Source organism: Peromyscus leucopus, chromosome 7, assembly GCF_004664715.2.
Source record: "Peromyscus leucopus breed LL Stock chromosome 7, UCI_PerLeu_2.1, whole genome shotgun sequence".
Classification (NCBI taxonomy): domain Eukaryota; kingdom Metazoa; phylum Chordata; class Mammalia; order Rodentia; family Cricetidae; genus Peromyscus; species Peromyscus leucopus.
Window position 1 is genome coordinate 50,524,622 of NC_051069.1, and position 27,717 is coordinate 50,552,338.

At 53.6% G+C, this 27,717-nt stretch overlaps 3 protein-coding genes and 1 pseudogene across 6 annotated transcripts; 3 read left to right on the top strand and 1 right to left on the bottom strand.

Moving 5' to 3' along the window:
• On the top strand, positions 1-2,534 carry Cdkn2d (cyclin dependent kinase inhibitor 2D). Of its 2 annotated transcripts, XM_037207719.1 has the most exons (3): positions 1-81; positions 353-508; positions 1,656-2,133. In XM_037207719.1, the coding sequence occupies exons 2-3, from the start codon at positions 368-370 to the stop codon at positions 2,013-2,015; spliced, it is 501 nt and encodes a 166-aa protein (XP_037063614.1). In that variant the 5' UTR covers positions 1-81; positions 353-367; the 3' UTR covers positions 2,016-2,133. The 2 variants fall into 2 exon arrangements, with proteins under 2 accessions (XP_037063614.1, XP_028728283.1); XM_028872450.2 differs by lacking the exon at positions 1-81 and having other exon boundaries at positions 99-508; positions 1,656-2,534.
• Positions 2,535-3,030: 496 nt separating this feature from the next.
• Kri1 (KRI1 homolog) lies at positions 3,031-16,461 on the top strand. Its single transcript, XM_028872447.2, is given in 20 exon segments — positions 3,031-3,162; positions 3,254-3,327; positions 4,480-4,585; positions 5,546-5,660; positions 7,928-7,982; positions 8,057-8,106; positions 8,218-8,314; positions 8,440-8,517; positions 9,065-9,189; positions 9,619-9,745; positions 9,849-9,944; positions 10,637-10,807; positions 13,474-13,549; positions 13,633-13,721; positions 13,943-14,069; positions 14,161-14,291; positions 14,625-14,689; positions 14,756-14,854; positions 16,084-16,118; positions 16,121-16,461. Coding segments are annotated over 20 exon segments (2,103 nt in total). The 5' UTR covers positions 3,031-3,065; the 3' UTR covers positions 16,411-16,461.
• Positions 16,462-16,557: 96 nt separating this feature from the next.
• Positions 16,558-25,933, bottom strand: Atg4d (autophagy related 4D cysteine peptidase). Of its 3 annotated transcripts, none has more exons than XM_028872449.2 (10): positions 25,501-25,933; positions 24,380-24,463; positions 24,125-24,298; positions 22,915-23,191; positions 22,770-22,834; positions 20,546-20,676; positions 17,965-18,043; positions 17,802-17,878; positions 17,604-17,696; positions 16,558-17,096 (listed from the first exon to the last, which is right to left on the bottom strand). In XM_028872449.2, the coding sequence occupies exons 1-10, from the start codon at positions 25,733-25,735 to the stop codon at positions 16,914-16,916; spliced, it is 1,398 nt and encodes a 465-aa protein (XP_028728282.1). In that variant the 5' UTR covers positions 25,736-25,933; the 3' UTR covers positions 16,558-16,913. The 3 variants fall into 3 exon arrangements, with proteins under 3 accessions (XP_028728282.1, XP_028728281.1, XP_037063613.1); XM_028872448.2 differs by having other exon boundaries at positions 17,604-17,723; positions 25,501-25,932; XM_037207718.1 differs by having other exon boundaries at positions 17,604-17,723; positions 25,482-25,551.
• A 71-nt stretch (positions 25,934-26,004) lies between these two features.
• LOC114695220 lies at positions 26,005-27,459 on the top strand (annotated as a pseudogene).
• Positions 27,460-27,717: the final 258 nt, after the last annotated feature.

Sequence of the window (27,717 nt, forward strand, 5' to 3'; positions counted from 1 at the left end):
CGGTGACGGCGGCGGCGGACTGCGGCGGCCGGGGAGAGCCGGCTCAGAGCAGACCCCGCCCGCGCACGCGGAGGAGGGAGGGTGAGTCCGGGGAGACCCGGCCCAAGGGGCGGGCGCCGGGGGCTGGGCGGGGTTCCTCGCCGCCTCTCACGGTGACAGGGGGAGGAGCCGGGTGCGACAGCCGGGGTCGTACGGGACCGAGCGCGGAGGGTCTGCGGCCGGGGAGTAGCCGTAGAGTGGGCCCCAGTGGCGCCGCAGCCCCCGGGAAGGGCAGCCCCGGTGTTGGGCTCCTGCGCTCGCGGGTTCCTCAGCCGTGACCGGGGCTGGGCTCGGGGCTGGGTGGGTTTCACAGACCGCCCGTGTCACCATGCTCCTGGAAGAGGTCCTCGCTGGCGACCGGCTGAGCGGCGCAGCGGCCCGAGGCGACGTGCAGGAGGTGCGCCGCCTTCTGCACCGGGAGCTGGTGCATCCTGACGCTCTGAACCGTTTCGGCAAGACAGCCTTGCAGGTGAGGCCTGGCGGACGCCCGGCTTCCACACCCCACCCTCCCTCGTCCTGACCCGCCTTGGTGATCCCCTGAGGACCATTCCTTATTTGCACCAATGTTGGGTGGGGTGGTGCAGGGAGGGTGGGGGAGGGGGTGACTTTTCGGCTCTAAAGAATCCCTTGTCTTCAAGCCTAGAGGATTCGGTTTCGCTGCAGACCTTTATTCCCTGGGTGGGTTGGGGTTCAGTGTCTTTTCATGCCAGTCCTTGAGGACAGCTCACATTTCTTGGGGCTTCTAAAAGGACATTCGATCTCAGGAAGGTAGGATGTACGTCTTCTCTAAGCGAGATAGCCTTTTTTTTTTTTCTCGGTAGGAGTCCTTTTTAAGGGTCTCTGGTTATTTGGGGGTGGGGAGAGGTCATTTCTGAAAGTGATGTGGATTTTTTTTAATATTTTGAGTGCCTCGGTTACAAAAAAAAATCCCTATTGCTTGAAGGCCCCATAATTTGGGGTGGCATTTGTAGGGGATCCCACTTTTTCATGGGTGCTCATAATTCTGAAGATCATGCCAATGTCTAAAGAAGTTTTCCCTGGACAAAGGGGACCCAAGTTCCCTAGAGCATCTCTTTTCTTAAAAATTCTAAGTAGTTCTCAGAAAATGGGTTCATTGTCTGGAGGGGTCTAAGAGTTGTAGTGATCTCCCCTATGGGAGAGCCCTGCCCCTGAGAGAGGCTCTTGGCTCCTCACTTCCTGTCCTTCCCTCCCTTTCCCCATTCCCCTTCCTTTCCATTCTCTTTCTTCTTCATTGCTTCTTTATTTCTGAGACAAAGTCTCACTCTGTGTCTCAGGCTGGCCTTGAATTGGAGGCTGTCCCCCTGCCTGGGCCTCCCAAGTGCAGGGATTACGGGAGTGGGCACGATGCCTGGCCGCTTAGAGTGTTCATGAGTCACTTTTGGAGTTAGGGTCTTTGTGTTGTTACATGAGCTTTGGGTGTGTCTGGTCCTTATTTCCAAAGAACCTGTTCTTTCAGGTCCCAAACAGCTCCTTGGGGGCCTGTCTTTCCTGGGGCATCCCTGTTCAGTGGCACTCCGGATTTCTGGTAGACCTCTCTTTCTGCCTGACCATTTTCCAACGGGAACCTCTCGACTTTCTGCTCCCCACCCCCATAGGTCATGATGTTTGGAAGTCCAGCAGTTGCTCTTGAACTCCTGAAGCAAGGCGCTAGCCCCAATGTCCAAGATGCCTCTGGTACCAGTCCAGTGCATGATGCAGCCCGCACTGGGTTCCTGGACACCTTGAAGGTCCTGGTGGAGCATGGTGCTGATGTCAACGTCCTGGACAGCACCGGCTCGCTCCCCATCCACCTGGCGATCCGAGAGGGCCATAGCTCCGTGGTCAGCTTCCTAGCTGCTGAATCTGACCTCTATCACAGGGACGCTTCGGGTCTCACCCCCCTGGAGTTGGCCCGGCAGAGAGGGGATCAGAACCTCATGGACATCCTGCAGGGGCACATGGTGATCCCACTGTGACCCAGGGCCACTGTCTCCAGCCAGTCTCACTGGGTTACAAGTCACCAACAGAGGAAAGAAACTTTCGCTCCACACTCCCGTCCATTGAAGAAGGGAGTGGGAGGAGCAGTTTGTGGTTTATTGGTGTTGATTTCTTGAGTGAGTGTGTTTGGGGGACGTTTCTCATTTGTTTTTCTCACCCCAGTCGGTGTGTTGGACAGAGAAGGGGCTCCGACAGGCGACAGCCACCTAAACGGTTCAGTTTTCCCCGCACCCGGCTGCAGAGACCTCAGGGCAGAGGTTTAAAACCCTAGCCTCAGAGTGAGGTCATCACCTCCTGGGCTCCTGGAAGCTGGTGACCTTGGCAGGCTGTGCTTAGAGAGCCCTGAAGTGTGAGCCACCTACTTTGGGCATGGGAGGGGGAGGGCAAACATTTCGAATCAGTTAAAAGGATAGCGTGAGTTGATTTTTTTTTTTTTCTTGGAAGCTTGTTTTCCAGTCTGTTGTACAGAGTTTGAAATATATGTATTTATTGCTTTATGGAAAGAAATGGTTTTGTGTGATCATTTACTGTTTTGCCCATTAAGTTAAGACTTCGGCATGACGACGGTGAGGGTGACTTCCGATTTGGGAGTCTGGGCTGGGGTACTTGGGGTTCTGGGAAGTGCGTGCGTGTGGGATGAAACCGAGGGATGGTGGGGCCAAGGGGCGACGTGGTCATTCCCAAGGCGTCAGGGTAACCGGGCTGGGTGGGGCAGCGGTCGGGTGCTGTCGGAACGGAAGGGAGGCAGGAAACCGCGAGCGGAGAAAGGGGCCCCCAGATGTCAGCTGGGTGCCGGGAGCCGGCAGGGTGGGGAAGGGTGGGCGGTGGCTTGTGGCCTTTCCCCGCAGGGGCTTGGCCCGTGGGTGTGGCCTGCGGAGCGAAAGGCCAACGGGGTCCCGGAAGAGCCGGGGGTGGAGCGCGGCGCGTCTGGGGGACCGGCCCCTTTAAGACGGGCTCTCAGTGGGCGTGCCGCAGGAGGGCGCACGGGAGGGGCCCGGCGCGCGTGCGCACTGGGCCACACAGCCGCCATGCCGGAACCGCGCGGCGGCTCTGGGTCGCTGAGGGTGAACGCGGCGTTCGCCGCACGCTACAGCCGTTACCGCGAGCGCGAGGAACTGCAGCGGCGTGAGTGAGGGGCGCCCGCGCGGGCCGGGGGGTGGGGAGCTGCGGTGCATCCGGCGATGGTGGCTGTGGAGAACCCGTGTGTACCCCACAGTGAAGGATCGCTACGGGGATCCGGGCGGCGACGGCGACTCCAGCTCCGAGTCTGACTCCAGCGACGAGCACGTGGTAAGCCTCCGCGGCCAGGCTTCCCGTCCTACCCGGCGTCCTGGGGGCCTTCCCTGGCCGGGCTGCCTTGTCCGGGAGCCATAAGACCCGCCCCCATCCTGTGAATGACAGGCATTCCCCCCAACCCGGCGATCGCCAAAGACACCCTTCCTTCTGGGAGAGATCTCAAGCCTCCCATCCGCTGATCTCTCATCTGGCCGCACCGGAGTGCCGTACCCTACGGGGATGGTTCCAGACTTAGCTCCTAACCCCTTGAGTGACAGCCCCTTCCCAGTGGTCGCTGAATCTTCCTACTTTCCTAAATTGGCCACAGGCCTCGCACAGCACCCCTGCTTAGGTACACAGCGGGAGTCAGACCCTAACCACATGGGTCCCCTAGGCACACCCAAGACCTGCATCCCAATCCCTTGAGTAACAAGCAGTATTCTTGTCCCTAGGGAATTGCCACATCTTCCCTACTTCCCCAGAAGGACAGGGCACCCTACCTTAATCACATGTGGCCCCTTGAGTTGCCAGCAGTACCCTCCTCCTGTCTAGGAGACACCAAATCATCACTGCTTGACTGTACGCCGCCCATCAGTTTGCAGAAGGAAACTTCCCCTAACTCTGTAGAGCCCTAAGGTAGTTCCAAGACACCTCCCCATCCCTTAAGTGACAGACAGTGCCCTACCCGCCGCTAAGGGTTGTCTTATGCCCTCTACTTTATGATCACTCTATCCTCCATCATCACAGATTGACCCCGCCAACCCTTCTGTCCGCTGAGAACCACCCTTCCCATTTCTAAAACCCACGAGTCGTCATTGTAATGCATAGACCACGTGGGGCACCACTGCCTTCCCATGGCAGCTCTAATCTTGGCTTCATCCAACGTAGCCAAGCCTTGTAGTGGTCCACCCAAGAGGGTCACTCTGAGTGCCCCTGCTCAGTGGCCCACCCTGCCCTTTTCAGGATGTACCTCCTCTCCCCACTCTACCCATGGTCCCTGCCCTCTGTCTGGCCACACCTGCCCAGGTCCAGTGCCCCCACCTGCTTCTCTTCAAAGGACTCTCCTCAGGGTTGCCTGTCCCCGCTGTTTGCTGTCCTCCTCACCAGCCCTGCTCACACTGTGCCCGCCTGCCTTCTGAAGTCAGCCCACTCCTTTTCCTGCTCTAGGAGTTTGACCCCCAGCAGGAGAGAGACTTTTACAGGACTCTGTCCTTGCTGAAGAAGAAGGACCCCCGAATTTACCAGAAAGATGCTACCTTCTATCAGAGAACGGGTATGGAGGGGCTGCTTCTCTAAGTTCCTTAGTGTTGATGGAATTGAATTGTTGAATGTATTGTTTCCCAGCCTGAGTGAGGTGCCAGACACCAGAGTGGCAGTGTAACCCATAATCCCAGCACTCAGGAGGCAGGGAGGCAGATCTCTGTGAGTTTGAGGCCAGCCTGGTCTGCAGAGTGAGTCCAGGATAGTCAGGACTACAGAGAAACCCTGCCTAAAAAAAAAAAAAATAAATAAAAAATAAAAAGAGTGAGTGGATGGCGTGTGAGGAGTGACACACAGGATGACCTGGCGTCCACACTCACTTAAAACCCCAGGGCTGGAGAGATGGCTCAAGTGAGAGCGTCTTAACCCTCTTCCAGAGGGCCCGGGTTCAGTTCCCAGCACCCACGTGGCAGCTCACAACTGTCTGTAACCCCAGTTATAGGGGACACAACACCCATGGCAAAACACCAATGCACATAAAATAAAAATTTTTTAAATTAAAAAAAAAAAAAAAAAAGCCCTCTATGAATTTGTAAGTCTAAATACCAGGTCAGATATTTTTACTTTTTTACTTTTTATTTTTGAGATAGTTTCCCATGCAACCTAGTCTAGCCTCTAACTTACTATGTAGCCAAGAATGTGATTGAACCTGTGATCCTCCTGCCTCCTGCCTCCAGAATGCTGGGGTTCCAGGTGTGTGCACATAACTAAAATTGGACAGAGCGGCTGGGGCTTGGGAGGCCATACCTTTTGTTTGGTTGATTGGTTTCTTTCTTTTGTACATAGTGAGTTTTAGTCTAGCCTGGTCCACATTACACTCTGTCCCTGGAAAAATACAGGCTAGAGTAAGGATGATTTGCTGTTTTACAGTTGGAAGTGGCTGGCAGGCATTCAGAATCATGTCTGCTCCCAGTCCTGCCCATGGGAGAGGGAAGCTGGGAGCAGGAATAGGTATTTTCTCATTGGCCCACAGCTGAAACCTCATCTTCAGAGAGTGAGGAGGAGCCAGCAGCCTCCGGGAAGCAGAAGAAAGTACAGCCCATGTACCTGAAGGACTATGAGAGGAAGGTCATCTTAGAGAAAGAAGGGTAAGGAGGCCCTCGTCCCCCATCAGCCTCCAGCTTTCTAGGGACTGTGAAGGGGTTTCGGGGGTTTTTGTTGGTGCTAGGTTTTTGTTGTTGGTGCTGGTCTTTTGTTTGTTTTGTTTTGTTTTGTTTTGTTTTGTGATGGGGTTTCTCTATATAGCCCTGGCTGTCTAAGAACTCACTCTGTAGCCGGGCAGTGGTGGCGCACGCCTTTAATCCCAGCACTTGGGAGGCAGAGCCAGGCGGATCTCTGTGAATTCGAGGCCAGCCTGGGCTACAGAATGAGTCCCAGGAAAGGCGCAAAGCTACACAGGGAAACCCTGTCTCGAAAAACAAAACAAACAAACAGACAAGAACTCACTCTGTAGACCAGGCTGGCATCGAACTCAGAGATCCATTTGTTTCTGCCTCCTGAGTTCTGGAATTAATGGCATATGCCACTGTACCTGGTCTTTTTAACATTCTTTTGTTTTGTTTTTCTCGAGACAGGGTTTCTCTGTGTACCTTTGCGCCTTTCCTGGATCTCGCTCTGTAGCCCAGATAGGCCTTGAACTCACAAGAGATCCACCAGGCTCTGCCTCCTGAGTGTTGGGATTAAAGGCGTGTGCCACCACCGCCCCGCTACATTCTTAATTTTATTTATTTATTTAACATTTTTTAAAAATATGCATTGGTGTTTTGCCTACATGTATGCCTGTGTGAGGGTGCCAGATTCTCTGGAATCAGAGCTGTAGACAGTTGTGAGCTGCCACGTGGGTACTGGGAATTGAACCTGGGTCCTCTGGAAGAACAGCTAGTACTCTTAACCTCTGAGCCATCTCTCCAACCCCCAATTTAACATTTTGGTTTTTTTTTTTTTTTTTTTAATTTATTTATTTATTATGTATACAGCATGCTGCCTGCATGTCTACCTGCAGGCCAGAAGAGAGCACCAGATCCCATTATAAATGGTTGTGAGCCACCATGTGGTTGCTGGGAACTGAACTCACGACCCCTGTAAGAGCAGTCAGTGCTCTTAACCTCTGAGCCATCTCTCCAGCCCTAACATTCCTAATCTATTTTCCACAGCACATGTTGGAGGATAAATTCTGGGACTCTGTTGCCTCCTTCCACCTATGGGTCCAGTAATCAAACCTCAGGTCTGCAGGTTTGGCACTAAGAGCCTTTACCTGACTCAACTGAGCACTGGTGGCGAACGCCTTTAATCCCAGCACTTGGGAGACAGTGGCAGGTGGATCTCTGTGAGTTCGAGGCCAGCCTGGTCTACAGAGCCAGTTCTAGGACAGCCAAGGCTACCCAGAGAAACCCTTTCTGGAGGGGCGGGGCGGGGAGTCTTGCTGTTCTTCCGAGGACATGGGTTCAATTCCCAGTACCTATATCAGGTGGCTACCACCTGCCTGTAATTCCAACTCCAAGAGATCCAACCCCTTTTCTGGCCTGAATAGACATCCATACTCATGTGGCATATAAACACATGCACATACACACACATAAGTAATAGTAAACATACAAGGGTCGGGGAATAGACCTCAGTGGACTGCTTGTCTGCCGTGTGGAAGCTATAGGTTTGCTCCTCAACACTGTGACGTAAAAATGTATTTAAAGAGTTCTAGCCAGTCTCAGGAGCACATACCTGTAAGAGACAGGAGCAGCAGAATCGTCATAAGTTTGAAGTCAGACTAGTTCAGGTGGAACCACATGCTGGCAGGGGCTGGGGGAGACTAAATAGCTCAGTGGGTAAGAACACTTACTGTTAAAGCTAGAGGACTTGGTTCAAATCCCTGGCACCCATGTTAGATGTGGGCATGGCCACGAGTGTACCTGTTACCTCAGCTTTGAGGGGCAGAGACCGTGGATTGCAGGAGCTTGGTGGGGCCAGCCTAGCTGTAACCGTGAGCGTGAGAGCGACCGACTCCAAATATCAGGGGGGGGGGGGGGGGCTGGGCATGGCGGCACACTCCTCCAGTCACAGTGCTCTGGGAGCAGAGGCAGGTGGTCTCTGTTAGTCCTAGGCCAGCGAAGGCTACATATGCCCTCTATGGCTCTCTGTTTTCTATTGTTTCTATTGACACCTCTGGCCTCTGCAGCCACGTACAGGCAACACACAGACAGACACACACATTACATACATTCACATATAAAAGATTTCTTTGGGAAAAGTAAATCCTAAATAGACACTAATGCCCAATAAACCCATTGTAAAGTCACGACACTGTGGGTTGAGCTACTGTGCATCCGTCACCGTCCTAAGTCTCCTGTTCTCTGTACAGCAAATACGTGGACGAGGACGACTCTGATGAGGAGACTTTTGACCCCAGGCTCAAGGTGGGTGGAACAGCTGGCTGAGGGCACGAGGGCTCATGGCCGGCCCGAGGCCCACACCAGTTCCTCCTCCGCAGGAAACAGCAACCAGGACTTACGTAGAAGAACAAAAACAGCTGAAGGAAAGGTGAGCTTGGGGGGGGTTGGTGGCTACAGGGACAGGCCGGAAGGGGGGGACGGAGCAGCTGAGTGCTGCTGTGTCACTGAGCGACGTCTCTTCCGTGGCTTCCGTGTGCAGCTTCCGCGCTTTCGTGGAGGACAGCGGTGACGAGGACAGCGCCGGGGAGGGCGCCTCTGGGTTGCTGCGGAGACACACTGAGAGTGGGGAAGAGAAGGTTAGTGGTTAGTGCCGGGCTGCGGGGCGCCTGCCTGCCGGCCAGCGGGGTACCTGCCTGCCCAGCTGCTGGGATGCCTGACAGGCAGCGGAACTCCTGAGGGACTCACTGCTGGCCTTCCGCAGGCCCGGGAGGAAGTGGACTACGTTGAATGGCTGAAGGGCCAGAAGGAGATTCATGGCTCCGAGTCCTTGAAAGAACTGGTAAGTCCTCAATGCAGTCCCCAGGGCCGAACGGCCTGTGATAACTTTGTCTCACCTTCCGCTTCCAGATACCCCAGGACAGTAGAGGGACTAGAGTGTGGCTCAGTGGTAGATGCCCTGCCCAGAGTCCCCAGTGAGGGGCTGGGGGTGTGGCTCAGTGGTAGAGCATCTTTCCAGAACCCTCCAGTGAGCAGCTGGTCATGGCTTAGGGGTAGTGCCTACCTAGCATGCACAGGGCCCTGGTGCCAGCCCCAGCACCAAAAACAAAGGCACATTCTTTAAGGATAAAGATGAACAATTTCTGGGCTTCAGTTTCTCAGTGAATAAAACGAGGCTAATACAGGCCAGGTGTGGTTGCCCACATCTGTAATCTCAGTGTCAAGAGGCTAACACAGGATTGCAGTCAGTGCAGAATCAGCCTGGGCTATAGAAAAGGAGAAAGGGACCTGTGCCAGGTCAGCTGTGGAGTTTCAGTTCCTGAGGTCCATCCCAGGCTACCTCCTTGTCCCTCCAGGGACTGAGCTTGTGCCACCCTCTCTCCCCACAGACACACCTCAAGGAATACTGGAACAGCCCAGGACTGGATGAGGGGGAGCAATTCCTGAGGGATTATATTCTCAACAAACGATACGAAGAGGAGGAAGAAGAGGAGGAGGAGGAGGAGGAGGAGGGGTGAGCAGCCACCTCCTCTTCCCAGGGTGTGCCTCAGTTATTTCGGATTTCTTCATTACGTCTATGTATTTGCAGGGTGGGGCAGCACACACCTGTGGGAGTCAATCCTTCCACTATGTGGACCTAGCAGATCAAACTTAGACTCTGAGGCTGGGGAGGCAGAGCCAGGCGGATCTCTGTGAGTTCGAGGCCAGCCTGGGCTACCGAGTGAGATCCAGGAAAGGCGCAAAGCTACACAGAGAAATTCTGTCTTGAAAAACCAAAAAAAAAAAAAGAAAGAAAGAAATTGACTTAGACTCTGAGGCTTGTCAGCAAGCGCCTGCTGATCCCTCTCACCATCCCCTGCTGTAGAGTCTTGTGGGGTAAAATGAGTTCATGTCTGACTGGAGTCTTCAGTGTCCCTGAGCCTTGCTCGATCATATCCTTCAGGGTTCCAGGCCCCCCAGTCCAGCTGGCAGTGGACGACTCCTCGGATGAAGGGGAACTGTTCCTGAGGAAGCAGGAAGACTTTGAACACAAGTACAATTTCCGCTTTGAGGAGCCTGACTCAGCCTCAGTGTGTGCCCAGGCCTGGGTCAGGGAGGACATGCCTGCCCTGGGTCCGGTCCTTCACCGCATATCATCTCTGAGGTCCCTCTGGTCTCCTCCCCTGCTCACAGGTCAAGACATACCCACGTAGCATTGCGTCGTCTGTGCGCCGCAAGGATGAGCGCAGGAAGGAGAAGAGGGAAGAGACTAGGGAGCGGAAGAAGAGGGTGAGTGTGGCTAGGTGTGGATGCATGCCAGCCATCCCCAGCCCTTTAGAGCCAAGGCACAGACTGAAAATTTCAGGCCTGCCTGAGGTAGGTAGAGCGTTCAAGGCCAAGCTGGGGAACAGTTAATTACACCATCTCCACAGAAGATAGTAAAAAGAAGCTCATGGCATACACCTTTAATCCCAACACTCAGGAGACAGAGGTAGAGAATCTCTGAGTTCTAGACCAGGCTGGGCTACAAGGACCCTGTGTGAAAAAAATAACAATACACTAAATAGTAAAACTAAGCTGGCATGGTGGTATGCACCTGTATTGCCAGTACTGGGAGGCAGAGGCAGGTCACCACATCCTCAGGGTCCCTGGTCTACAGACAGTTCTATGCCATCTTGAGCTGTATAGTGAGAGCCTGTCTCATAAACAAACAAAACGCAGACTGCCACTCGGTGGCTTGAGCGCTTGCCTGTGCACAAAGCACAGTTGTCATCCAAGCCCTGAAGGGGGGATCCCTGAAGGAACCGGGTACAGCAGACAGTGCCTGTATTCTCAGAGCTCAGGACGTGGAGGCAGCAGGATCCCTAGTTCAGTGTTAGCCTGAGCTGCCTGAGACCATCTCAGAACAGCAAACTGCTTGCGTTGGGAGGCCCTGTGTGCGGGGCTCCACCTCAGGAGTGCTGAGCCTCTTTCGCCCACAGGAGAAGGCCAGGAAGCGGGAGGAGCTGAAACAGTTAAAGAACCTAAAGAGGAAGGAGATTCTGGCCAAGCTGGAGAAGCTGCGGCAGGTCACTGGCAACGAGACGCTGGGCCTTGAGGAGCAGGACCTGGAGGATGACTTTGACCCTGCCCAGCATGACCAGCTCATGCAGGTACGACTGCTCGGGAACTTGTCTGTGGGGCCAGAGGTCAACTCCTGGCTATGTGGCCTCAGAAATGACCTGACCTCTCTGAACCTTTCCCCTGCCTGCATTGTAAGGTTTATCGGACCACTGCCTTGGGCCAAGGAAAGGATGGATGGGAGGAATTGACCTGAAAGAATAGAAGGATCCATGCTCAGGAACTGTGGGTTGTATACAAAGTTCCTGCACTGGGATAGGAGGATCATGAATTCAAGGCCTGCCTGGGGTACATACTGGGCTGGAGATCAGCACTTGGCTACATAATATCTGGAGTGGGGAGGCATGTGAAGGGCTGGGGTGTGACTCAGAGGTAGAACCCTGCCTAGAACCCTCAGTGAGGGACTGGGGCGTGGCTGTGGTAGAGCCACTACCTAGTTTTGGGTTCCAGCCCCAGTGCCACAAAAATGAGTGAAAAACCCCACAAAGCTAATGAATAACCCAGAGTAGCACACAGCACAGTTGAGCCTTGTTTTCTTAATATCTATGGGGCTGAGGCTGTAACTCAGTCACCGCTCTGTTTGCCATCAGCAGAGGGTTCCAGACAGATAGCACTAGATACAATTCTGTAAGCCTGGCTTTGTGATGCAAGGATAGGAGTTCAGGCCGAGTCATGGACATACATCAGGATATCTTGATTTCCTTTGGTTTTCTGAGAAAGACTCTCACCACGCATCCAGGCCAGCCTCCATCTTACCACCTCCTGCCTCTGCTTCTCAGGTTCTGGGTTACAGGTGTGTGCTACCATGCCTGGCTTGAATCTTGAATTTATCTATTGGCTGTAAATTTTATTTAACATTTACATGTTGGCGGTGTCACATGTTCCTTGGCATTTATGTGGCAGATATCTTGGTGGCACTGGTTCTCTGGCTACCGTGTGGGTTCCAGGGATCACACTAAAGTGCTTCTATCCACCGAGCCATCTCATAGTCCTTGAGTGTGTTTTTGTCGTGGTGTGTTTTTGGTGACGTAGGGACAGGACCATAGAAGCCCTGCATATGCACTGACTAGCCTAGCCCTTCAGCTCGTCTTCTGAACCACTAACCTTTGTTGTATTAGGAGAACATAGCATCATGCTTTGGAAACAGGTACTGAGAGATCTGTAAGAAAAAGCCTGGAGCCAAGTGGTGGTGACACACGCCTTTAATCCCAGCACTCAGGAGGCAGAGGCAGGTGGATCTCTGTGAGTTCGAGGCCCACCTGGTCTACAGAGAGTTCCAGGATAAGCTCCATAGCTACATGGAGAAACCCTGTCTCAAAACAAAAAAAAAGGTTTGGCACTGTGACATGCCCCAAAGAGGCCACTAGCCAAGCCTAGGAAGTTGTGGAAGGAGGCCGAAGGGGCATTGGTAGGCTTGGTAAAAACCAAGGGGGAGCACTGTGGAGATGTCTGCTTTCTTAATATTTTAGGGGCTTCTCGGTTCCCAGCTTTGGTTTCTCAATAGAGGGGAGCCAGTTGCTGTTGCTCATGGTGGCTGTAAGGATCACCATGAGAAGCTGCTTAGGGTTGTGCATATAGAATGTGTTTAATAAATGCAGACAGGCCTAGAGAGGCGGCTCAGGGGTTAAGAGCACTGACTGGTCTTCCAGAAGACCAAGGTTCAATTCCCAGCACCCACATGGCAGCTCTCAACTGTCTGTAACTCATCTCAGGGGATCTGACTCTTTTGGCCTCCAGGAGCACCAGGATTGCATGTGGCATAGACATACAGGCAGGCAAAACACCCACACATACACAGAGTACAAGTAAAGGCTGAAATGCCTTCCTTTGCCATGCCCCCGTGGATATCAGAGTTTCTCCAGTCCCAGCCTCTTTGCCATCAAGAGCCTACACTATTCCTGACATGTCCCTGAAGACTCAGGGATCAGGGGAGTGATGGAGATATACGTGGCCTTCGCCTCCCTGAATCCTAATTGCAGCTGTGGCTCCAGATGTGGACTATAGTGTTAGGGATGGTGCCACGGCTTTGTGCATGCTGGGATAGCACCCTACCATCTGAGCTCCAGCCTCATTCTGTAGCCTAGGCTAGCCTGCTACTCATTGATCTCCTGGGCTCAGCCTCCATGGTGCTAAGTATAGGTGTGTACCCTATCTAGTGGAGTAGGATCTTGGAGGAAACTTCCTCTCGGCCTGTCACAAATGATGGCAGCTCAGTTGAGTCTGACTAGTGTTAGGTCATGGGGCACAGATGATGGCAGGGTCTGAATCCTGCAGAGCTGGAGCACAGTGTGGTTGTGTGAAATGCAACCTAGACAACAGGTGGTGATGTGGGGGATCCCAGCACACAGGAGACCCTTTCACGGAGCTATGTCTTGGAAGGCACAGGAGCCATATAAAGTTGGGCATGTTCAGAGGCAGAAGGATCACCAGCCTGGACTAAAAGATTGTCTCATTAAAAGCAAAAAACTGCCCTTCATACACCTGTAATCCCTGCACTCAGGAGGTGAGGGCAAGTGGATCATAGTGTCAAGGCTAGCCTCTACTACCTAGTGAGTTTGAGGCCAGCCTGGCCTACATGAAACCCTTTCTCACAACACTAAACAGTAGACTGGGGAGGCATGCTGGCGTTGGCATGGGGAAGCTGAGTTCCTGTAAGCATGCAGGTGCTGCTGTCCTTAGACCTGGCCTTCCCTTGCAGAAATGCTTTGGAGATGCCTTCTATGGCACTGCGGAGGAAGAGAAGCCACAGTTTGAGGAAGAGGAAGGGCTTGAAGGTGAGTGTCCTTAGAAAGCAGGGGGACCAGGGCTCGGCTGTGTAGCCTACGTGCAGTCCTCACTTTGTCCTCTGTGGAAGCAGATGACTGGAACTGGGACACATGGGGTGGACCTGAACAAGATGGAGCCTGGAGCCAGCAGGAGCTGCACTGTGAGGACCCTGACTTTAACGTGAGTGCCACTGGCTGAGCTCCAAGAGGGTGCAGTTGGCAGAGCAGAAGCTTTCCATGAGCAAAGCCCTGTCTGAGAGGCAGAGCTCAAGGCTTGGCTGCACAGCATGTTTGAGGCCAGCATGGGTTGAGACCTTAAGAACAACGAGTGTCCCTGGTAGGGGTCTGGAGCCTCCCAGAGTGCATTAGAACTGGCCTGATCTAACCAGCGCTTCCTGATAGATGGATGCTGACTATGACCCCAGCCAACCTCGGAAGAAGCTTCGTGAGGCCCCCTCCTCAGGCAAGAAGAAGCGCAAGTCTCCCTTTGCAGCTGCAGTGGGGCAGCAGAAACCCACGTTTGACCCTGGTGAGACACAAGGCATGATGGGTAGTGTGGGAGCATGGCTCACAGGGCCTTGAACACTCAATACCTTGGCTGTGTATTGTCCCATGTGCAGGGGACAAGACCTTTGAGGAATACCTGGACGAGTACTACCGGCTGGACTATGAGGACATCATCGACGACCTGCCCTGTCGCTTCAAGTACCGTACTGTGGTGCCCTGCGACTTTGGGCTCAGCACTGAGGAGGTTAGGACCAGGGCAGACGGGAAAAGTAGAGGAGTCCAGAGAATGGAAGGAGGTGACCATTCTCTGTGTTGAACCAAGAGGAGTTGAAATAGGGCTGATGTAGGCCGGCACTAGAGAAGAATTACAGGCTAGCCTGACCTATACAGTGACCCTGAAAAATAGCGCCAGCATGGTGGTACAAGCAGGGGAATCAGGAAATCCAAGCCTGCTTGGGCTACACAAGACCCTGTCTCAACAACAGGGAAACCCTAAACTCCGCTGACATCCCCACTGAGTGAGTGAGGCTCAAGAGGCAGCCCCAGGCCCACAGTAGACACCTTCCTTCCCATGCAGATCCTTGCAGCTGATGACAAGGAGCTGAACCGCTGGTGTTCCCTGAAGAAGACCTGCATGTACAGGTGACGGCAGGGACGTGGGGGTGGGGGACCCAGTTTGGACAGTTCTGGAACACCTCTGACACACAGGTCGGAGCAGGAAGAGATGCAGGAGAGGCGGGTGTACAGCCAGAAGGCCCAGAACTTGTGGAAGAAGAGGCAGATCTTCAAATCTCTGTGCCAGGAAGAGTAAGCACTGGGCCCTGGGGAGGATGGAGCAGCCCGGCCATGTCATCTTTAGACCAGTCACTGTCCCTCTCAGTAAGGGGACTTCATGGTTCAGTCTGAGTGCATGCATGAAACACTCAAGAGTAAGGATCAGGGGACTTGGACACGCACCTCTAATCTCAGCACTAGGGAGGCAGAGGCAGGGTTTGAGTTGGATAAATCTGAAGCCACCCGAGTCCACAGCAACAGCCTGTCGTTACACCAGACACTCCCTGTGTAGACCAGGATGGTCTCAAGCTAGGAGATCTCCCTCTGCCTCACAAGTGCTGGGATTGAAGGTGCACACCACACAGCACGATTGATAAAATAAATTCTTAGAAGCACCTCACAGGCTTGTTAGCTATTACAAGGATGATTGCCATTCCCTCCCCAACTCAGGTGAGACCTTTTTTTTTTTTTGGTTTTTCGAGACAGGGTTTTCTCTGTAGCTTTGAGCCTTTCCTGCATCTCGCTTTGTAGACCAGGCTGGTCTCAAACTCACAGAGATCCGCCTGCCCCTGCCTCCCGAGTGCTGGAATAAAGGCGTGCACCACCACCGCCCAACGAGACAGATAACTCTTAACTGCACTGAAGTTACAAGGAGTAGCCTGAGACAAAGGGCTTCAGCTTGTCCAGCTACTTTGTGACTGTCATATTTATGACAGTTGTCTCAGGAAGCTGAGGCCATCTGGGTTCCATAACGAGACTATCTTAACAAAACAGGCTGGGGCTGGGCGGGGTGCTTACCTGACACATACAAAGCCCTGGGTTCTATCCCAGCACTGGATAAACCAGATGGATCTGAGTTCAAGGTCAGTGTGGTCTACAGTGAGCTTAGGGACAGCCAGAGCTATATTAGTGAGACCCTCTCAACACCTCACTCCTAAAGGGCAGTTGGGGGGGGTGTGGCGGCAGCACACGCCTCTAATCCCAGCACTTGGAAGACAGAGGCGGGCAGATCTCTGTGAGTTTGAGGCCAGCCTTGGCTAGAGTGAGATACAGGATAGGCTCCAAAACTACACAGAGAAACCCTGTCTCAAAAAAACAAGCAAACAAAAAAGTTAAAGGGCATCCTTGGGTACAAGTTTGAGGGTAGCCTGGGCTACAGAATACCCTCCTCAAACAACCAAAAAAAGAACAAAAGAAAAATGGGGGAATCACTGCCTGTTCTGAACTCAAGCTGACCTGAACTTTGACTTTTTCTCTTGTAGGATGGAAATGCCCACAGAAGCCACGGGGAAGTCCCGGGCAAGGCCAGCCCACAGGCAAAGCTGTCTGTGGCTGATGGGTCTCAGACTCTGGCCTCTTCCCACAAGCTCCAAGTAGCCAAGGAAGAAGAATTCACGCACACACCCTGCCCAGAGAAGCCAGCTTCCCAGAGGCAGAAGAACAAGAAGGCCAGGCTGTTGGGTCCCACGGTGACACTTGGAGGTCACAAGTTCAGCCGACAGAGACTGCAAGCCTTTGGTCTCAACCCAAAACGGCTGCACTTCCGCCAGTTGGGTCGCCAGAGGCGGAAACAGCAGAGCCACCCGTGAGGGCCGAGGGAGCAGGCTACCTCTACAACCAAGCAACCTGTGTAATCTGCCTGTAGGCAAGGGTGCTGGCCGTCTCTTCTCAGTGTGGACACAGGCTGTCAGAGCTGTCTATAGAACAGCCTGGAAAGTCAAGCAACCCCAGCGTGGTCAAGTCTGCGTCTTTATCAGCCTCCACCCAGCAGCCAGTCGGTTCTCCCAGGACGGGGGCTTTGGGACCTTGGGACCAGTGAGTACAGTGATCCAGTGCAGGCTACAGAACTTGAATCAGGCCCTGAGTGAGTGCCCTGGAGCCAGCCCACTCTCCATCCCTGGCTCCTGAGGGGGCATGGGGGCAGCTAAAGGGCACAGCCCCAAGCTGGGGGCCTAGACAGATGTCAGCTGTTGGGGAGGATGGGGGACATGAGGACAGGGATCCAGCACTGCCATCGGAGCTCTAGATCCCATACCTGACATGACATAAATAAAAAAATAAATAGTCTGGCATCTTTCCCCATCCCTTCCCACTATAAAAACACAAAGTCCTCGGAGCTGGGCCGTTTGGCCTTCAGCAGGCGTCCTGTGCAAGGCAGCCGCAGTGTGGGCTGGGAGAGCTGGGTGCAGAGGGCATCCAGGCTGTGGTCCTGAGCGTGGCCCTCAGCCACAGTAAACATGGGGTACCGCTCTGTGGCCGAGGAGGAGCTGAGGATCTGCAGAAGGATGAAGGAGAATGGTCTCAGTGCAGGGTCTTCCAGAACCCACTGCAGCAGTTGGACAATACACAAATTGCCCAGCCTGTGAACAGCTGCCCTGGAACTTGAGATGAGCTCCCAGGTACCCCTCCCCCCAGCAGTGGCCCAAGCCTTTTCAGGCGCCCTTCACTTTGCTCTCATCTGTTCCGGGCTGAGCTTCCTGGACTGAAGAAGTCTGTCCCTTGATGTCCCCTGCCATTGTCAAGCATGCGCACTGTGTTACTGTCCTAGGACTGGGCATGGCACCCAGTGTCTGTCTAGCACGTGGTAGGCAAGGGCTCTACCACCAAGACACACAGCCCCTCCCCCCCACCCGCCCCCTCGATTACAGCTCACCCTCATCAGCTCCCCCCCCAGTGATTACAGCTCACCCTCATCAGCTCCCCCCCAGTGATTACAGTTCACCCTCATCAGCTCCCCCCCCAGATTACAGCCCCCTCACCCCCCCCAGTGATTACAGCTCACCCTCATCAGCTCCGCGCAGAGAGTCTCAAACTCCTTCCTGTTCCCAGCGTAGAACCCTACGGTACAGCTGGGGTCCATCTTGGCAAAGGCCATCTTGCGGGGCGAGGTGCAGTGAAAGGACTGGGCAGATAAGAGAGGTTTGAGGTACCCCAATTTTGTGCCTGTGCCTGCAGCTCCCACCCAAAGCCACCAGCTCACCTCGAGGGGAAAGTCAGCCTGGCTGACATCCACTGTGGGCTGGCAGTAGTGGGGATCCAAGTAGAGCAGGAAGTCATCTGTGGGGGTTGGGGCAGGGGCAAGTGTAAACGGTGGGTAAGAGGAAGGCCAAGGGCTGTGACCCAGGGAAGGGGCTGTGGCTTACCCTGGTAGCCAATGAAGTACAGTGAATGCCGGGGTTTGCCCCCCATGATGCCTAGGCAGAGTTCCGACCGAAGGAGCTCCTGTAGAGGAGAAAGCTGGCGTCAGATGGGCTGGACAAACAGCAGGTCTGCGCGCACGTGCGCAAGTCTGGGAAGCCAGGGGACCAACAGCAGCTGTCCCGCTGACCAACCCGCCTGCCAGCACTGATTCTAGAGCAGAAACCTGGCTGTCAGGTGGAAGACCGTAGAAATGGCTGCATACATTTTTAAGAGATTTTATGTTTTTTGTTTTTCTGAGAGGGTCTCATTATGTAGTCCTCCCTATCCTGGAACTCACTGTGTAGCCCAGGCTGGTCTCAAACTCCGGTATCTACCTGCCTCTGCCTCCCAAGTGCTGGAGTTAAAGGGTGAAACTATGTTTGTGTATCTGTGTGTGAGCATGTGCACCCGAGTGCAGTGTGTGAAAGAGGGTGTCAGATCCCTGATGTTTTATAGGCAGTGGTGAGCAGCTCATGTGTGCTATGAATCAAACCCCGGTCCTTCCCAAGAGCAGTGTTCCCTCCTAACCACTGAACCACTTCTAACCCAGTGGTTCTCAACCTTCCTAATGCTGTAGCCCTTTAGTACAGTTCCTCATGTTGTCCCCCCAACCACACAATTATTTTCATTGCTGCTTCATAACTGTAATTTTGCTACTGTTATGCATTGTTAGGTAAATGTCTGTGACTTCTGATGGTCTTTGGCAACCCCTGTGACAACCCCAAGGGGTCAAGACCCACAAGTTGAGAACCACTGCTTTTAACCACCTTTTTTTTTTTTTTTTTTTTTTTTTTACCTGTTTTTGTTTTTTGTTTTGTTTCCAAGTTAGGATCTCACTCTGTAGCCCAGGCTGGCCTCGAACTCACAGAGATCCTCCTGCCTCTGCCTCCTGAGTGCTGAGATTAAAGGATCCACCATTATGCCAGCACTTTTTTTTTTTTTAAGATAAGACTCTCATTATAGCCAAGGCTTGCCAGAAACTTCTGATCCTCCTTGTATCCACTACACTACAGTGCCAGGAGTGTACCAAGACGACCGATGTTTGAGTCAGTCTCCCTAAGTAGCCCAGGCTGGCCTTCAGCACTACATTTTCCTGCCTCAACCTCCAGGATTACAGGAGTGCACGCCACAACCAGTTTTATGAATTATTTTGGTGCTGGGAAAGAAGTCTGGCCTTGGGCTACAAAAGTACTTGACACAGCTCCACACCCAATACGCAGCCAGAACTTTAAAAATGTTTTCATAAGGCAAAGGCCTCACGGAGAGCTCTCAGCAAAGAGCTGGCAGGGATGGGCCTGTGGGGGGGGGGAATCCCCCATGAGGGCAGAGGAGTGAAGGGCCTGGGCAGGAAGGCTGCAAACATCACTGGCCAGCGTGCTGGGGCTGAGGGGGGCAGAGCGATGAGGGTGACAGTGTCTTCATCTTACAGGGAGAAGTCGGGTTCCATCTGAGCGCAAACATGCCAGGGCTTTCCGCTGAACTTGCCCCTTCCCTGAGACACTTCTCTAGCTCCTCATCCTTCTAGAAGGCCGAGGAGGAGCTTTCCTCTGGCTCCACTGCAGCCACCCCCTGCCCTTAAGTCCAGATGGAAGCGCCAATCAAGCCAGGGTTTCTCCATGCTGCCCTGGCTGTCCTGGAACTCAGAGAGATCCACCTGCCTCTGCCTCCCGAGTGCTGGGATTAAATTTTGTTGATGGGGCCTCACTGCCCAGGCTGTCCTCAAACTTGCTGGGTAACTGAGTTTGGCCTTGGAGTCTAGATCCTCCTGCCTCAGCCTCTTAAGTGCTTGGACGGGAAGATGTGTCTGTTTTTAATAAGAAACTGTATTCAAGTGCTGGGACCACACTCAAGTGTGGATGCAACCGGCACGGAGCTCCACCTTGAGCTCCTTCCCCAGTCTTCCAGAACATTCCAGCTTGTTCTCAACAGAATGTCCCCTCTCCCCAACATTACTCACTTCCCTGTCTGGCTCCCAGCCCCGAGGATAGTCAATGGATCCGCTGCAGCTCTTCACTAGTGGGTAGCGCTGAGTATGAGGACCTGTGTTCAACCCCAGAACCTGTGCCAAAAGCATGGTAGCACGTGACTGTAACGGTCTCAGAAAACAAGGTGGGTGCTGGGGAGATGGCTCAAAGGATAAAAGCACCTGCTGACCAAGCACAGGGACTTGAGTTCAAAACATCAGGACCTAGGGAAAAGGCTGGGCACGGCCACACATGCCTCTAGCCTCTAACCCAGTACTGTGGGGGCAGAAATGGGGTATCACTGGGATGCTGGTTGCCACCCCAGCTCTAAGGCTAGTGAGAGACCCTGTCACAAAGGAATGAAGCAGAGTGACAGAACAGAAATCCTGTGCCTCCCATCACTTCCACGTGTACACACTCACACACACTCACACACACTCGTGTATGCACCACACACACTTACATAGAGAGAGAACACACACAGATAGAGCACACAGGTCCCAAGAATGACATCCGTGGTTGACCCCCAACTGTTAGTATGGAGGGACCCCCCCCAGGGGTCCTTCACACAGGCGCTTACCTTCACACAGGGCACATACATGGGGTTGAGGGTCTCCCCACCCAGGCGCACAGGTACCAGGATGACCACAGACTTCCACTCAGCCGTGGGGTCTGGCCAGGACACCAGGCGTGCCACATCGGCCTTGTACACTGCGGGGACAGGGCAGCAGGTCACTTTCTACCAGCCTTCTACACCAGCAGCACATCCCACCTGCAACTCCTGAGGAGTAATCCTCATCAGCAGAGGATGTCTTCCCAGTGCACCAAGTCCTAGACAATCCTGGGGCCTCCAGGAGTTACCGAAAAGGGTGAGCGAGGACCTGAGGAGTTCATGTGTCCCAGACTGGCCTAGAACTCTCAAATAGCCAGATGACTGTGAGGTCTGATCATCCTGCTACTACCTTTCAAGTGCTGAGATTACAGGTGTGGGCCACCAAACGTGGCTTGAACAGTGTGGGGCATGAAACCCAGGGCTTTATGCATGCTGAGCCATAACCCAGTGATGCGGGGGTTCTGAGTGCTTCCTGTGCTGGTGGTGATGAATTTCAGAGCTCTGTGTATTAGTGTAAAGCCTTTACATTAAATTATATACCAGCCCCCACCCAGCCTGTTTGTGTGTGTGTGTGTGTGTGTGTGTGTGTGTGTGTGTGTGTGCGCATGCCTGTGGGGGGCACTTGAGGTCAGAGGGCAATCTTGAGTACTGTCCCCCAGGAACACCTCACCTTGGATTTTTTTTTTTTTTTTTTTTTGGTTTTTGAGACAGTTTCTCTGTGTAGTTTGTGGTGCCCCGTCCTGGATCTCGCTCTGTAGCCCAGGTCTTGAACTCACGGAGATCCACCTGGCTCTGCCTCCCAAGTGCTGGGATTAAAGGCGTGGGCCACCACTGCCTGGTCCCACCTTGGTGCTTGAGGGTTAGGACTTAGGTTAGGCTGGCTACTAGAGAACCCCAGAGACTACCTCGTCTACACTACTACCATGCCTAGACTCTGGGGATGGAACTCAGTTCTTGCGAACAACCAAGCCACCTCCTCACTCCACCCTGAGGCACCGGCACCACCACTTCTTTGTTTTCTTTTTTTTTAGACAACGTCTCTCTGTGTGGCCCTGGCTGTCCTGGATCTCACTCTGTAGACCAGGCTGGCCTCGAACTCACAGACATCCCCTCGCCCCACTGCAGTGCCTTACTCGAACGGTCTACATGTAGCGTCTGAACTCTTGTAGATCAGCTGCCTCCAGATCGCCTGCCTCTGCCTCCAATGCTAGGATTAAAGGTGTGCGCCACCACTCCTGTCCCAAAGGGCCCCTTTTAAACTGCAATCCTCTACAGGCAGGAGGGTCTAGAGGTCAAGGTTATTCCCACAATTCTTACATAAGGGCTTTGAGGCCAGCTTGGGTTACAAGAGACCTTACCTCAACATAAACAAAGCTACCTAAGTACAACCCGCTGACAATCGGGAAGAAAGCAATAGCTAACCTTTGGTCAATCTGCTGTGAGCACTGTTTTATTGATTCGGATGTCTCGGTGCTTGCCTTCCACCTTGGGGGTTCAGGAACCCAACCCACTTCTCAGGCTCAGCAGCAAAACCCTTTGCCAAACGAGCCTTTATCTGGCCGCCCTCTCGTAAAGGCATTGACTGTGTGTCTGTATGACCCGGGCTGGGAGTGCACACGCCACAGCACACACAGGGTCAGAGGACAACTTCATCGCCAGCCACAGGGTTCAGACTCGAGCTGCCAGCCTTTCCAGTGCCTTCACTCACGGAGCCATCTTGCCAACCCAGGATTTTTTGGATCACTGAGTCACTAACCTCTGGCACCTGATGGGCTGAGGAGCCCAGACTTGCCAGCACACCAGAATAGTTTCGTAGAGTTTAAGAGTGAGTAGGGCTGACGGGATGGTTCCGCTGCCAAGATGACGATGACCAAGTCTGATCTCTGGAACCCACAGGAGAATATACCCACCCCCCGGAATGTCACGCACACCGTGATGCAGGTTTCCAAACACACAAACAAGTAACTGGAGATTGTTCAAAGTGAGCCAGGCACGAAGGAGGGTGAAGAGGAGCTCCTGTCCTGGCTCCTCCACTCTGACTTTCTGGGTTCTGCAGGAGAGGGAACTCTGACTCCACCTCCACAGGTGTGGAATCTCTGTCTGTGTCCCTCCACCCAGAACTCGCGTCAGCCCGAGGAATGAGGGCCTTGGGCAGCACTGGGTCCGGGTGCAAGCTTGCCCCGAGTCTCACCTGTGCAGTCCTGAGAGACGTACACCACCAGGCGGGGGACCTCCGAGCAGCTCTCCACAGCTTTCCTGAGGGCAGGGAAGCAGACTGGCCTGAGTCCCTGGGGTCACCAGCAGCTCCCACCTGCCTGCCCTGCAAAGGGCCTCACCTGAGGATGTGTGCCACCACAGAGGGCCCGTACCAGTCTCCCGCCTTCTTGCCAGAGCTCTGCCCAAGCTCCACTAGCCGGTGTAGCCCAAAGGGGGCCTGCGGATGGTCAGCAAACCAGGATACAACCCGCCGGTGCCAGCGATCCTGCTCCATCTCCAGTGCACCCTGGGGCCATCGGGAGGGCGCACGATGACCGGGCCCACGGCAGCGGCTAGGAGAGGCTGGCCCTGACATCTCAGGGGGAGCCAGGCCTGTGCCCCCCATCCACCTCCAGTCTGCAGAAGAGATGAAATTTGTAGTTAAGACATGTAGTGTGTGTGTGGGACAACTTTCCTACTTCCTCTTATTCAACACATAATTCTAATACTCACGTGAATTCCGAATTGACCTACCATTTTGAAACACACATAAAACTCATTTTCTTAAATAAAAATTTATTTATTTTTAGTCTATGTGCAGAAGTGTTTTGCCTCCAAGTATTTAAGAGCTCTATGAGAGCCTGGTATCAAAAAAACCACAAGAGGGTGTCAGATCCCAGAAACCGTCATTACCTATGGGTGTGAGGTTATCTCGTGGGTGCTGGGAATCGAACCTGAGTCCTCTTCAAGAGCAGCAAAGATCTTAACAGCTGAGCCATCTTTATTTATTTATTTGGGTTTTTTCAAGACAAGGTTTCTCTGTGTAGCCTTGGCTGTCCTGGAACTTACTCTGTAGACCAGACTAACCTCAAACTCCCAGAGATCCACCTGCCTCTGCTGCCAAGTACTGGGGCTAAAGGCGTGGTGGAACACGCCTCCTTAATTATTTATCTAATTTTTTGAGACAGATTCTCATGTAGCCCAGGGAACTAACCTTACATTTCTGTCCCCAGGCTCTAGCTCCGCACCCGACTGAAGTCTCATTTTATTAACATATATATATATATGTATATGTGTGTATATGTATATATGTGTGTATATAAGTGTGTGTGTATATATATACTTATATACATACACTGCGCACACACACACACTTACTTATCCCTGACTAGCCTGAAACTCACTAAGTACCCAGACTGGATATTGTAGTTCAAAATCCACCTCATGAGCTGGGATTCCAATGCACTGTTCAACTTCTCAGTTTGAAAGCAATCTTTAAAGTGCTGACTCAAAAGCCTGGCACTATTTCTGCAGCCTGCACACATGCGCACGCACACATACACAACTCACCTCTAGGCAGAAAATGCAGGAGCAGGCCCTGGGCCAGCATCATCTGACCACTTCGTAACATACATCCCCAGCCACAGTCTGAGGTCAAGCTGCCCCCAGCTAGGGGTGGGAAGTCCCGGCGATATGTGAGCCACAGTCGAGATACAAAGTCTCTTTGAAACCGCTGGATGTCACCTATGAGAGCCAACTAGTCAGCTTGCCAACCAAGGAGAAGCCTGAGACTCCCCAACCCTGGTCCCAGATTGGACATCTTACCCTCTCCCTCGAAATGGTAGCGTCGCCCACAGAGGTGAACACTGGAGAGCTTGCTGAAGCTGGTCCGGCTTTTAACTGCCCAACCTGGGGAGACACGGGACAGCTCCCAGCAACTTAAAGCACTCAAGTGTGGGCCTTCCATTCCCCAACGGTGAAATGGGCCTGGTCCTAGCTGGGATCTCAGGGGCAGCGGTGCAAATCCATGCCACATCTGTCTAAAACACAGGTGGTGCTTAGTTACCCCTTCATAAGGGTCCACCAGTGACTCAGGGAATCGGGGCCATTCTATTCTGACTGTTGATTTTTGTTGTAAAATGTGTAAAGCACATTTCATTTTTGTGTGTGAGCCTGTGTATGTGTGGACAAGTGCCACACCTTAGGTCTGGAGGGTAGATCATTTGTAGGAGTTGGTTCTCTCCTTCCACCCCGTGGGTCCAGGAGTCCTGAGTCCAGTCAGTCCAGACCTGAAGTCAGTCCTGAGGCTTGGCGGCAAATGCCTTTAAGTACTGATGCATCTCACTGGCCCTTTTCTGATTTTTTTTTTTTAAACGTGCTTTGGTGCTTTGTCTGCATGTATGGCTGTGTGAGGGTGTTGGATCCCAGGAACTGGAGTTACAGACAGCTGTGAGCTGCCATGTGGGTGCTGGTAAGTGAACCCTGTCTGTCTGGAAGAGCAGTCAGGCCTCTCTTAACCTCTGAACCAACTCTCCAGGCCCCGTTTTCCGATTTTTTTTTTGAGGCAGAGGCTCAAGTCAGCCTGGAACTCATTATGTAGCCCATGCTAGCCTAAAACTCTTGGTAATCCTCCTGCCTCAGCCTCGCCAGTGCTGGGATTACAGGCGTGAACCACACCACCTGCTAGCTCCGTTCTTACTATTGCACCTATTTTAGAAGGGGAGTAAACAGACCGCAAGAAAGCGACGAAATCCGGCCAAGGTCAAACAGGAGCAATGGGCGGGGCTTGAAAAGGATTCCGATCCAACCTGTCCCGGGTCCCCGACTGAGCAGGGAGGAGGACCTGCCGGTGACTCCCTCAGGTGGGATCACCCGCAGGACAGGGCTAAGGTTTGGTTTGCTTCGCCCTGACCCCTCGGACACCCACCTCTGCACCCCCTCCTCACCATACTTGACGTTGTTCCAGGCTGTCAGGAACTTGGCTTTGAACTTGTCCACCTCGTCGGGCTCGGCGGGGTCGGTCCCAGATGACCCTAGAGCTGCCCCGCCCGACCCCGAAGGTCCCAGGCTGTTGGGATCCGGGATCCGAGTTTGCCCCCTCGGCCGGCGACCCTCGGGCCGGCGCGCGTCCTCCGGGCTCCCGCTGCGGTACTGCGCCGCGGCCGGCGACACCGAGTTCATGGACGCGCCGGGGAGGAAGGACGCAGGTGTCCCCGAGGTCAGGGGAACTGCGAACCCTCGAGCGCAGCCCCGTGGCCAGAACAGCGCTACTCGGTACCCGGCGCCGAGCTCCCGGGCCCGGCTCCGGCCGCTGCAGGTACCCGGGGTTCTATAACCAGCGCCATCTTGGCGGCCCAGAGCACCCGGATACGGGTGGGCGTGGCCTGCCCGCTGGGCACGCCCTGCGGCAGGCCACGCCCTGCACTCTCCCTCCTCCCTTGGACTCACCACACCCACCTTATCTCACCGCGCAGGCGCGAGGCGAGCCCCTGCAGCCTTATCTGTTGTCAGAGCCTGGGAAGTCACGCACGTTGCCACACCCCCGGTACGTCCCCCTCCTGAAGCCTCGCTGACTCTGGTTTTGACCGCAGGCTGCGGACATCGGGCTTTTTCTCGCTCCAGGGCGAGATTTCCCGCCGGGCCACTCAAATCCCGCTGCAGCGGAGGTCACGTCTTCTGGGTGAGACACCTGGGGCTTCTCATGTTTCTGGAGGGCTCGAATATACACGCGCAACTCGCTGGAGTCTCTTCTCTCCTTCCATCCTGAGGGTTGGGAGGAGCCAACTCAGGTTCCCGGTCTGGGCCGCAGGCACCTTTACCCGCGGAGACATTTGAAGGCCCTTTTCTAGTGTTTTGAAACACTTAGACCGCTCTGGCTTGAGGAGAGCAAGTTCCGTGTATTCAAGCCATCCATAGGCATGACTAACCCCAGGTGTCACACCCAGAAGATGTGGCCCCAGCTGCGGTGAAATTTGAGTGGCGAAGCAGAGAACTCACTGTGTAGGCTACCCTGGCCCCCAACTCTTGGCTGTCCTCTGCCTCAGCCTTGAGTGCTGGGCGACTCAAAGCCTGAGCTTGCTGTGGGTGGAGCTGAGCTGGTAGAGGGCCTGCCTCCCAGGCATGAGGCCCTGTGTTCTATCCCAGAACCCCATTAGCTGGGGTTGGGGGGTGCATACCGGCAGTCCCACCTCTCAGGAGGTGGAGGCAGGAGCAGATGCTCCTCCTCCACTGTGCGGAGAGTTTGAGGCCAGCCTGGCTTCATGAGAACAAAAGAGCTTGTTGAACATCATTATAGAGTCTATCAACCCAGAACGGATGCCACCCCTGGGGATGTGACCCCATCCTTGGCCCCAGTCCCTGCAAGTCATGATTCTCTGTCCCTCAGTTTCCTCCCATGCATAATGCGGAGTATCTGTAAGAGTATAAAAGAAGGCGGTGGCGGCGCCACGTCCCGGGCGGCGTCCGGGAAGGAGTCAGTCGGGCCTGGGAACTGTCTGGGGTGACCATGGCCTTCACGCTGTACTCCCTGCTGCAGGCGGCCCTGCTGTGCGTGAACACCATCGCCATCGCCGTGCTGCGTGAGGAGCGCCTCCTCAAGAACATTGGCTGGGGAACAGACCAGGGAATTGGCGGATTCCGAGAGGAGCCAGGGATTAAATCTCAGCTAATGAACCTTATTCTATCTGTAAGAACCGTGATGAGAGTGCCACTGATAATAGTAAACTCAAATTACTATTGTATTGCTTTTGTTATTTGACTGAACATTGGGAAACCAGAGACTCAGAAGAGATGCCCCAGAAGTTACTCTTTCCATCGTGACTGGAATATTCATGTTTTAACAGACTCATCTTGCAGCTGACAAAAAAATGTAAAGTTGACAATAAAACCAGCTTCTATTTATCTGATTTTTTTTTAATGTTGCACTTGTAGTTTCAATACAAAAAGATGAGATCATCAGAGGCAGGAACGCTCCAGGATTGCACACACTTGTTATGGTTAAAAAAGGTAGAGGTTATTAAAGGGCTGATGCCTCTGCCTTGTTAGAGATACTGTTCTGCCTCACAACTCAGGGATGGACTTTTCTCCAAAGTTTTAGAATTCCTTGTCGTTTAGGTATGAACTAAGAGTAATTAACTTCCTATGTAAACTTAAAGAGTTTTTTA